This window comes from Corticium candelabrum, chromosome 2 (genome assembly GCF_963422355.1).
Source record: "Corticium candelabrum chromosome 2, ooCorCand1.1, whole genome shotgun sequence".
NCBI lineage: Eukaryota > Metazoa > Porifera > Homoscleromorpha > Homosclerophorida > Plakinidae > Corticium > Corticium candelabrum.
This window is the reverse complement of record NC_085086.1, coordinates 904,448-916,421: the sequence shown is the minus strand read 5'-3', so window position 1 is coordinate 916,421 and position 11,974 is coordinate 904,448. Positions and strand designations below refer to the sequence as shown.

The following is an 11,974-nucleotide window of genomic DNA, read 5'->3' as shown; positions in this document are numbered from 1 at the left end:
GCCTGTCCAATTAATGCCATAATATTTGATTCTACATAAAATTCAATCACTAAACTTGAAACTTCAAACTACATGATTTCAATCCATTGAATGCTACTACCGATGTCTCTGTCATCGTCATCTTTCTGTCTGTTTGTGTGTCATTTCGTCTTTCTGTGCCTAACTGTACACTAGACTGTTCTGTTGTCAGTATGTGTGTATGTCCATTCAGGCAACTCAACTGTCTCCCTCTCTTGTTGCCTACAAACAGTCCTTGTCTATCAATACTCTTCTACTCATCAATCATGCGTTTTCCCTATAGTTTCCATTCTCCTTTCCTAGGAACCCTTCTCACAGTTTTCATACCCCACAATGTGTACCAACCAACAACTAACAATCAACCAACCTGTTTGTCCCGTGTGCCAAAGACCATCAACTCGCAGAAAGTCAAAATCTTGTTATCCCCCGGAATGAGGAGATTCACATACCGACCTTTCACTCCGTAGCCGGCATTACACATCACAGTGTGTGTTGCACCCTTAGGAACATTCCACATCTTTGATATACATTTGGCATTATTGTTTCCTTCAAAGTCAAGCGAGTTGCCAATGCGAATCTCAATACCCCACAGCCGGCTTTCACAACAGTCTCCTCGATTAGTGATCCGAATGCTTGTCACTAAGTACTCGTCTTGAAGGTCGACACGCCACCATGGATTCTTCTCTGAGGTGGTGTGTGTGCAAGTGCCTTTAGTCTGGCAGTAGTAGAAAGATTTAACAATATAAACGTAATATCATAAACAGACATACACAGCAGAGCTCGAAATAGTGGCAGACCATCGAACATTGTCCAGTCAATATTGCCACTTGTGCTAAGGTAACTGAATAAATGAATGAACATCCAAGGTCCAGTAAAACAATTTGAATTGTAGCCAAGGAATCTTGCTTTTTTGCAAACCAACGTGAGCTTAGAACAAGCCAAAACTGTCAAGCATGCAACCTGTATATGTACAAGGCAGTATCCTATGTCTGACACAGAGGTGGCAACACTAAGTCTTTCGGTGTCTTACAATAAGAAGCAGCTGGTGTACCATTCTAGGTGTTGCATTAATGACCATGTGGTTGGGTTCAATTCATTTCTCTGGCTGTGGCTGCAGGTTTTGAATGTGTCTAGGTAAGGCAGCCATCCCAGTCCTTTGGCCACCCATCCGTTGAGTGGAGTTCTGTAACCAGGCCACTGTTTTTATCTCTTTCTATGCAATTAGCAGGCTTACACGTGTCTCCGCTTTCACATGGCTGCGTTTCAGTTCCCACTGATTGACGTTCACATTGCTTCAGTGGACCACATTGCAGCATCAATTATTACGCATACTAATTATAAGATATGTATTGTGCATTTTGCGAATGTGGAATCAAATTTGACGGATGTCTGGTCAAAAGCTACCTTGGTCGAACTTTACGTCAGGCCAACTTCCTTATTTCGAGCACATAAACACAATGACAAACACTGATGAATAAGAAAACACAAACGGATGATTCAACCAAAAGCAAACATCCAAACAAACAGACCGAAAAACTGACTGAGAGACAGACAGATATGCAAACAAATTCACAACAAAAACCAGAAAAACCGAAACAAACAAGCAGATAAATAAACCTGCAACTAAAGGCCTGTCCACACTAGACCAGAATGGATCGCGATCCGATCGGGATAGCGAGCGTCCACACTGCACTTTGAAAATGATACCTTCGCCTCATTTCGCTATCACGTGACTGATGACCGATGTGTACGTGTGGTTTCTTTGCTTGTAGAAAGCGTTGATACAGTGACGTAAGGTGAGCGAGAACAAAGACGAGTGAGAAGTGCTAGACGTTCCGACTACACGCGTAGCGTACGTGAAGGTAACGCCCACTATTTCTAATTGGATTCAATCGATCGCGATCGAATCCACCTCGCGATGTGGATTGGACGGATCGCGATCCGATCGCAATAGAGTTGCAAGTGTGGACAGCGTTGCGGTTGAATAGCAATCGGATCGCGATCCAGTTGCCAATGTGGACAGGCCTTAAACAGACAAACAGACAAACAATGAGTGCAGTACATCACCGGGTATTTAGACAACTGATTACAAGAATACAAAGCAAACATACGTATGTAGGGTTTGAATCTCCGTCAACACCGAGGTTAGGTGGACCATTCGAGCCTGTACTGCTCTGAACTGTAGGCTGCACAAACAATCAGAACAAGATAAATCACAGACTACAGCTTAACGTAAGTACTAGCATCGTTCTTTGTTAAAAAAGACTATAAATCAAGTACAATAATATAAATAAATAAAGATAATAAAATAAATAATAGTAAACAATTCTTCTGGGATCTACTTGAATCCTTCGTAAAGTCATGTCTTCTTTCTAGACAGCCGTGATGGTCTAAGTACTTCTGAAGCAGGGTTTGCTTCCGGTACTTGCAATCGACTTCACAGACCAGACTGATCTGGTTGAGCACGGCGTAAATATAATAAAAATTATATCAGCTGTCCTGCTGATGGCAACAATGGCAAGAAACATGCAGAAAAGTTGGCAAAGTACAGCGACTTGTGAGTGGAGATAAGCAGCATGTGGCATTGTCAAACACTGGTGGTTGCGATGGTCTTGGGAGCTTTGGGCACAGTGCATGCAGGTATTGCACGGTGGCTGGACATTATTCCAGGTCATCACAACCTGCAGCACTTACAGAAAACAGTGCTTCTAGGATCTGCTCGGATCCTTCGTAAAGTCATGTCTTCTTTCTAGACAGCCATAATGGTCTAAGTACTTCTGAAGTAGAGTTTGCTTCCGGTACTTGTAATAGACTTTACAACCAGACTGATCCGATTGCGCACGACAAATATACAGAAAATAAATAATACACTATATAAATTAATTAGAAATTCAGATCCAACTTAGTCATGTCTTCTGTTTAGACAGCCATAAACACCTCTGAGGCAGGGCTTGCCTCCTGGCTTACAAGAGACCTTACAAACAAGACTGATCTGGTTGAGGACGACATAGTAATATAGCCTAGTGGTTAGAGTTCTGGTTCTCTGACCATGATGGCGTCAGTTCAATCCCGGGTGGCGGCAGCAAGATAATGAAGCGAGTCTGTTGGTTCTCTCTCACTGTCTATCTGGCTATGTCTGTGAGAGTAGACTTGTTTCCGTAGATGGGGAGTTCCTGTGATGTGGCGAGGGAACCATTGGCAATGAGGATTAGTGCTTTCCTGGTAGTCATTACGATACGGTATTCAGAGCTGGTGAAATCCTCGTAGTGCACAAATCAATGATCGATATGCCAGTTACTAGAGCCATATGGATTACACAGAAACAAGCACCTCTCTGATACTTACCTGCCAGGTTGGTGGGCAAAGACCCAAATTACCCTACCTAGAGGGTGATGATGACCAATAATGCCGTGGCTTAGTGGTTAGCAGCAATGGCTACCACTCCATGGATTGGGGGTTCAAACTTCAGTAACGACAGCAAACTATGACACTTGTCTGTCGTTCTTTCTCGTGTTTCTCTAGCTTTGTCCATGAGACTATGACTCGTTTCAGTCGATGGGGAGTTTCTGTGGTCTGGCAAACAGTCCATTGACGATGACGTTCAGTGCTTTCCTGGTGTTCATTGATATCCACTAGGCATGCTGCTACCGAGTTCGCAGTCACTGTAATAACTGCAATCTATATCAAATTGGCTAGCCATTGATCGCCGTGTGGACTACACAGAAACATATACCCTGCTGGGCTCACCAGCCAAGTGCCCAGATGGGGTACAGACCCAACTTGCCCATCAAGGAGGGGCATAACAACACATAAATAAAAATAAATAATAAAATTAATAACAAAAAGCAGAGACTATAAAGATTCAATTCAGATTTGAATTCAGATTCAAACTAACAGTTCAGATTAACGTTGCTCACCTTTCCAAGAGCTAAGTTGGGAGCGAGTGTTCCACACACTTGAATTTCACAGAAGTTGAGCACCTGGCGTACAAAACAAAGACTCGTACATAATACAAACCCCAAGTTGACAGGTAGAGACACAAGCAGTCACACAAAATGTTGTAGCTGCTTGTTTGCTTTACACATACTCACCGCGTTTGTTTTGACAATTTGTAATGTTATTTGTCGTCCTCTCATGTTGGGGCATGCATAGTAATTGTAAGCGCCTTGACCCAATGCTCGTAGACCTTGGCGACAAATAGGATTTTTCAAGCCGTTGTTGCTATAATCATTCCCGATACGAACCTGAATAGACAACAACAAATCAATAGTATGTCTTTCTAATATAAATATTTAGTGGTAATAATTATAAGTAAACGTGCATCCCTTCAATGCAATGATCAGAGGTCAACCCGCCGAATGCAACAACAAAAAGTATTATGAGATGTATGAACTCTCATTTGCAATGGTGTAATGTATTGAGAGATGCATTCATCCTATACAATAGTCTAGTGTATTGTGAGGTGGATCCCTCCAATACAATAGTCTAATGTATTGTGAGATGCATCCCTCCAATACAATAGTCCAATAACGTGTGAGATGCATCTCTTCAATACCCAATAGTCTAGTGTATTGTGAGATGCATCTCTGCAATACAATAATGAGAAATGCATGCTTAAGTACAGTAGATTTATCACTCTGTATGTCCCTGGTCCTTACCATCACGTTTGTCAATCGATTACCACAGCAGTCTCCTCGATTAGCCAAATACACTTTGTTGATAATCATTTCTTGCCACAAGTCAACACGAAACCAAGGATTCGTTTGAGTATTCGAGTGAGTGCATGATCCCTATCACACAGTACAGTAGCATAAATTCATCTACAATCATCACTCATCAAAATGACTTACAGAGTTGATGTTCTTAGACCAGTAATTACCATCAACAGCTTTATTTGCTGGCCATTTAGTCGCATACAGAGAAGAAATGTAAGCTCCCTAAATAAGAAACACAAAATGAAATATTGAATTCAATAAAAAATTACTGATAAATGTGTTAAACAACATTGCAAAAAACATGCAAACATATGAACACAAACACGCATCACACGTGGTTTTATGCGTCACACAATCACACAAACGTCGACTCACTTTTCCTCTGGCTACGTTGTAACATCCAGAGTCGTAGCAATTGCCTGTTGCATAGACTTCGATCTCACATATGCCCAGTTGCCGGCTCCCGTATTGTTTGACAGTCACGTAACGACCGATACGATTGGCATTGCACATGACGTCCACAGCTTGGTTCTTTGCTACTTTGTATCTTTGGTTTGACGCTACTTGATAGTTGTTATAGTAGCACACCTAACAGACATGTGTGTTTCAACTCTCAATGTCTGATTATTTGAATTTTTGTTTGTGTAGCTCTCTCTCTCTCTTTGTCATTCATTCTGTCTTCCTTGCATGCCTGGACAGACGATCAGCCAGGCAGCCAGCCAGACAGTCAGTCATTCTATTTATTTGTACATGTGTGTGTGTGTGTGTGTGTGTGTGTGTGTGTGTGTGTGTGTGTGTGTGTGTGTGTGTGTGTGTGTGTGCACGCATGCGTATGTGACTGACTGTATGCCAGCATGTCTGTCTGTCTGTCTGTCTGTCTGTCTGTCTCTCTCTCTCTCATATATATATATATATAAACTATTACAACCAAAACTATTTAAAATGTTTCAGAGACCCAATATGGTCAATACACCTCGCAAACTAATGTACGAAAAACTGAGTATGATAGTTGTTTACATCGCTACAACTCAAAGATAAAAGGCGTGATAGTTTCCTGGCAATAGTCTCAGTATTGCAACGTTGTAGCGCTCTTGAGAATCGTTTTCTCCAGTAACACATAAATTCTTTACCACTGTTATTCCTATCATCATCTGTCGAACTGGTTGATAATTCCTGTAGGTATCTGGTGACTTGTTCTCCCCGATGGCCAAAATGCTCAAACATAAGTGGAACAAGTGTCAAGGAAGATGCAGCAGGGAGAGTGACTTGACCATAATTGGTTAAGTTCCTGTTCTCCATGTTTGCAGCAACTGCTCCTTCCTTCTTAGAAGATTGGGACTATGTGTCTGTTGCCCAATAATGAGCCAAAGCTACATCAAGTTCTACATTCTACATCTGTCTGTCCTGTCTGTCTGTCAGTCAGTCTGTCAGTCTGTCTATCTATCTGTCTGTCTGCCTGTCTGTCTGTCAAAATCTATCTATCTGATACATATATCATAGCTACGACTAAAACAGCAACACTATGTCTGCATGTCTGCTTGTCTGTCTGTCTGTCTGTCACTCAGTCTGTCTGTCTGTCTCTCTCTCAGTCTGCCTGTGTCTCTCTGCCAACCTCTCTGTCTGTCTGTCTGTCTGTCCCTCTGCCAATCTGTCTCTGTCTGTCTGTCTGTCTGTCTGTCTGTCTGTCTGTCTTTCAATCTGTCTGTCTGTGTCTTTCAATCTGTCTGTCTGTCTGTCAATTAGCCCATCTGTCTGTCCGTCAATCCATCCAACTGTCTGAAAGTGTGTCCAACCAATCAGCTTACTAAATGCCTGTCTGCACAGTCAATGTAGTCTTTGTCTAACAATCCATTCACCCTTCCTTCCAGTCTGTCTTACCATTGCTTGTCAATCCTTTGCCATAACTAACGTATCTACAAATAGATTAACTTCAAGCTATTCTAAACAGTCAATTGTCCACACTCTTTCAGTTCTCAACCTGTTTTGCACGTCTCTGTACGTTCAAATATTTCTACAAACAATCAATCTCGTCTTACTGGATTTGACAATCCGTTAGTACTCATTCCGACTCGAATTTCAAAGTTATCCAGCCCGTTTGGGCAACGTGCGCATTCTCCACGATTCCACAAACGCACTTTGCCGACCTTTGTCGCATGGCCAAGATCTAGAGTGAAGTACGGATCGTTGACAATTGAGGACAGATAACACGAACGTCCATTGTAGTTTGTGTTCGGGTTTCCGTCTGTTGCTGCATCAGGATAAGCTGCCCCACCTGCAGGCAAAAAGTGCTATTACTGTTTTGTTGAATTGACAAAGAAAATCAAAGAAAACAAACATTCTGTGCAAACACTATACAAAACAACAGACAACAATAACAGAAATATGAAATACACAAAAATATTACAAACACAAAAATTAAAAATTAAAAAATTCATTAAATTATACAATATATTAATACCAATAAAAATGATTAAATTAATAAAAATAAATTAATAAATGAAATTAATAAATTTATTGTATTAACAATTGTATTAATTAATACAGATTAATAAAATTCAAGAGTCAACTGAAAGGCTGATTACATATGGCCTGGATAGAATGATATCATGTACAGCTGGACACGTTATTTGACTCTAGCCAGTGTTTCTAAGCGATTTTCTGCTGTATGTATAATAATAAAGTTGTTATGTTGTTGCTCAATCACTAAATATATTAAGAAATATAAATTACCTCGTCTAGAATGGCATGCCGTTATGGAACGAATTCTACCAGGGTGCAGTTATACCTTGAGGTACAACGGCATGCTGTTGTAAATGAGGGAAATTTACCAACGCCTCAAGTTGCACATCCAACAAAATCTAATATTTTTCTTAAGCAGTACTACCAACTACTACTAAGTCTTCAAGAACGTGCCATGCATAGAGATTACCGGTAAGCACTAATCAGTTTCTACTTCTTCGTGTTCTTCATCATCATCACCGTCTTGATATGTCAACTCCCGGATGCATGTCTCTAAACAACTTGATTGCTTCGGTCTTGGTTAGCTCACTGCTAACAGCACAACATGTAGATCGCTTTAAAACTAACCATTCAACAAGACTCTGGAAGCTTAGCTTGGTTGCTGGTAAGTCTCCTCTTTTTTTTTCAAACAGACACTTGACAGTCTTTCATCATCTCTTCTAGCTGCTCTCTCTGTTTGATCCACGCTTGTAGACAACCTCTTGAAATTCCCAATTCTCTTGAAGCTCGTGCAACATTGCTGCCAAGCTGATCAAGCTTGTCCACGGCCGCCAACTTGAATCTTACTGTGTAGGATTTCCTGCTTCTGGCTATCGGCTGACTTAAGTCAAAATCTTCACCAACGGCAACATCGTCAACATGGTCATTAGCATCATCCTCCACATTGACACGTGTCTCCAACCGCAATATTAATATCAAAAGATAGGCCTCGTATTACTGCGACTACCGTACCTCGCTTTATAACGACACCTCACCCCATAACGGCATGCCGTTATAGGTCTCAGCTGGAGTTGTAGCGGATTCTGGTAAATTCGCTTATTACGGCTGTTCTAGACGAGGTTATACGGTAATAAATTTATTAAATCACTAAATATATTAATAAATAGCAGCAGCTCAATCGACGGGCCAGAAAGCTCTTCTCTACACACGGTGTCCGCCATCCTTTCGCTGACGTTGACCGACTATACGCTCCTTGCAGTGATGGAGGTAGGGGGTTACAACAGATTGAATCGACATATCAATCTTGTATTGTAAGGCTGAACTGTTACCTTGCTGACAGTTCTGATCCTTTTCATACAGATGATACGAGAGTGTGACTCCGGAACATCTTCACACTCGATCAAGTGCATGGCTTGTCGCTTTACAGCACAGCTCAGGAGGAGTCTTGCTTCAGACGACAAGTCGCAGAACTTACACAGGAATGCATCCATCTCGGTTGAAGGTGGCTTCAAGCAAGCGCCTGAAACAGATGCGAGACATCACCGTATGTGTTACAGTACTCTTCGTGTGCGGTCCTGGAGCGGGAAACCTATGCATGGGCAGTATTGCCGTCAAACTGAGCAACCGCTTGTGGACATGAAAGAGACCTACGGATGGCTAAAGGCAGCGAATCTTCCTGCTGCAACTCAGGTACTGGTTGTTGCTGCTCAAGACAAAGCTGTTTGGACTCGGTACTATGAGTGCAAGATTCTACATCGTGATGCTAGTCCTACTTGCCGCATGTGCAGTGTAGGCCTGGAAACAGTCGACCACACTGTGGTAGGCTGTACTGCTTTGGCACCAATGGACTACACTGATCGACACAATCAGGTGGCCTCCATCATTCACTGAGATTTTGTTCCCATTTTGGGGTTCCAGTGGAGAACAGATGGTACTGGCATCATCCTGATCGGTTTGTGGAGACGAATGACATTACTATGACGTGCGATACCACCAACCTTACAAACCACACGGATCTGGTTGAGGACGACACACAAGATAATTTAACAAATTTATTATATTTGATTACCAAACATAAGTTAATAAATATAAATTGATAAAAAATATATTAATACATATAAATCAATAAATATAATACAAAATTTATTAAATTATTTAATATCAATTAATAAATATAAAAATAAATGAATTCAGAATTGAATATAGGACATACCACATACCAACAAAAAACAAACAGAAAGACAAACATACAAACATACTTATAAACAAACAAACAGAAAGACATACAAATAACCGTACAATAACAATCAAACAAACACGTTGAGTAGCAATCAGACGAAGCAAACAAACGTGTCTCACTAACCAGTCTTCGTGGATGGTTGATAAAGAGCCAAGTTATAGCAACTCTCATCACACGGTTCAAACACTTGCACTTCACACAGTTGCAAGATTTTGCCTGCGCCCTTCAAGTAAACAGTCACATATCGTCCTACAAGACGAGGACACTCAACCATTAGAGTTGAGCCCTGAGCAACCTGCAGAAAGAGAATATTGACATAACATCACAATGACAATGTAGATCACCTGATAATAAACAGTTTCTATTCTATTGTGATTACTTAGTAAACTGTCACAGGATGTAAGCAATCTAAATAATTGATTGAGAGACATAGAATCCAGGAATAAATTGGTACATAAAACAAATGGCATTGACTGTCCGTGTCACAATAATTCTGCTTGCGAGTGCCGATCTGAGTGTGTCAGTTTGTGGTTATGTATGTGTATGTCTGTGTACTTGATTGAGATGACTGTTCCACTAAAACCAAGCTTTGCTGATACTGCCGGTATTGGTAGTTTCGATAAACACACACACACACACACACACACACACACACACACACACACACACACACACACACACACACACACACACACACACACACAGATGTCTGCCACGTTCTAGCCTTAACTCAACTTTCCATCTTTACCGCTGACAACTAGCATTTTCCAACTTTATACAACCATGCAATATAAACTGCAAATTGCATGTGCTTTCATGATACATACGTATGTCTCGATCCTTGTCTTTATGCTTACTTTGTATCCACCGCCACAAGGAGCATTCCCATTTCCACCCTTTGTAGAAACATCATTTCCCACTGCAACCTTGAAGCCATCTAGACGATTCCCGTATGAATCTCGGTTGGTGACTGTCACCTTGGCAACAGTTCGTTCACAGCCGAGATCAACGTACCACCATGGATCTGTCTCTGTTGCAGTGTGAGTGCAGTAGTTGATGTTAGTTCGGAAATCACCTGTTCAATGATGATGTCATATTATATCATGAAATAATAGCAAGAAGCTATATCTCAATGCAAACTAGACTATGATATTAATTAAAATGCATATCACAATAGACCAGATCGTATTAGAGGGATGCATCTCACAATACACTAAACTATTGTATTGAAGGGATGCATCTCACAATACAAGGGCTGTACTACACAACGTAACCAACAAAACACATCAGTCTTACCGTCGACAGCTTTAGATGAAACAAACACTGAGTTGTAATTGCTTGAATGCTTAGTTGGTCTCCCACGTGCAACATTAGCCTCGGCACCACGCTTACATCCCTATACAACAACACACTGTTATACAACAAATAGACTCGCTGGCATTACGACACAATACTCACAGGATTAAGACATAGAGGTTGACTTGGACATGGCTCATACACTTGAACCTCACAAACAGTAATGACCTGCAGTTGGAAAAATGTTAGTCTCGACAAAAAGCAGACAGAATGATACCTAATACTACACTAATAATACCTTGCCTGCACCAGGAACGCGAACGAAAACATATTGACCCTAGAAACAACATCAAATTTGAATGGTGAAAAGAAGATACATCAGATAACTAAATACCACAAATTATTGACAGTAACAAAGAGACAATCAACTGTAATAAAAGTGAGATTGACTGCGCTATGCATACATATAGACAATAATAATAGATGTACACCACAATGCATTAATGAATGGACACATTAAAAACATGATCATTAGTAAAACCATATGCAGATAGAGATAGCTGATTAACCAAACAGATACAAAGACAAACAGACTAACAGACAGACTAACAGACAAACAAACCAGACAGACAGACAGACAGACAGACAGACAGACAGTCAGACAGACAAGCAGAAGATGAACAGACTGAATAGAGACAAACAGACAGACAGACAAACAGACTAGTGCCTCCTTCACAAGTAGCTGTTGTCATCCTCTTCATCTTCATTTGCTTTCCTCAGTCTTCAAACTTTCTCTAGTGGCTTCAGCCTCCATTGGATTATCGTAGCCTTACCTTGTCCACATTGTGGTCTAGTGCATCGTCTGTGGAGATTGCAATCATCCTGTTTCTACCTGTTTCTCACTGTTGGACTCTTGAACTCTACTTTCCATTAACTAGTATTCTTTCTTGTGCGTGTAGCGGTAGTTTGACTTTACTATAGCAATTTGTTGTTGACGTATAATAGTACAATGTTTGAAAAATATATGTATTGACACACAGACAAACAGACAGACAGACAGAGAGACAGACAGGCAGGCAGGCAGGCAGGCAGGCAGGCAAACAGACGGATAAAAACAGACAGACAGACAAACAGACAAACAAACAGACAAACAGACAAACAAACAAACAGACAGACAGACAAACATAGACAGACAGACTGACAAAACATTTTGGTAGATAAGGATCTAAACTACATAAATTTCACA

General features: G+C 40.9%; 1 protein-coding gene across 1 annotated transcript in view; it reads right to left on the bottom strand.

Moving 5' to 3' along the window:
- The window catches only part of LOC134198467 (uncharacterized), a 42,847-nt gene that overhangs the window by 22,918 nt on the left and 7,955 nt on the right, over positions 1–11,974 (bottom strand). The window contains exons 9-21 of the mRNA XM_062667876.1: positions 11,027–11,065; positions 10,891–10,956; positions 10,729–10,828; positions 10,290–10,507; positions 9,556–9,727; positions 6,770–7,005; positions 5,109–5,321; positions 4,869–4,955; positions 4,677–4,808; positions 4,110–4,262; positions 3,936–3,998; positions 2,130–2,204; positions 386–733 (exon numbers count right to left, since the gene is read on the bottom strand). Of these exons, the coding sequence (XP_062523860.1) occupies positions 386–733; positions 2,130–2,204; positions 3,936–3,998; positions 4,110–4,262; positions 4,677–4,808; positions 4,869–4,955; positions 5,109–5,321; positions 6,770–7,005; positions 9,556–9,727; positions 10,290–10,507; positions 10,729–10,828; positions 10,891–10,956; positions 11,027–11,065 (1,902 nt within the window). The remainder of the gene's footprint in view (positions 1–385; positions 734–2,129; positions 2,205–3,935; positions 3,999–4,109; positions 4,263–4,676; positions 4,809–4,868; positions 4,956–5,108; positions 5,322–6,769; positions 7,006–9,555; positions 9,728–10,289; positions 10,508–10,728; positions 10,829–10,890; positions 10,957–11,026; positions 11,066–11,974) is intronic.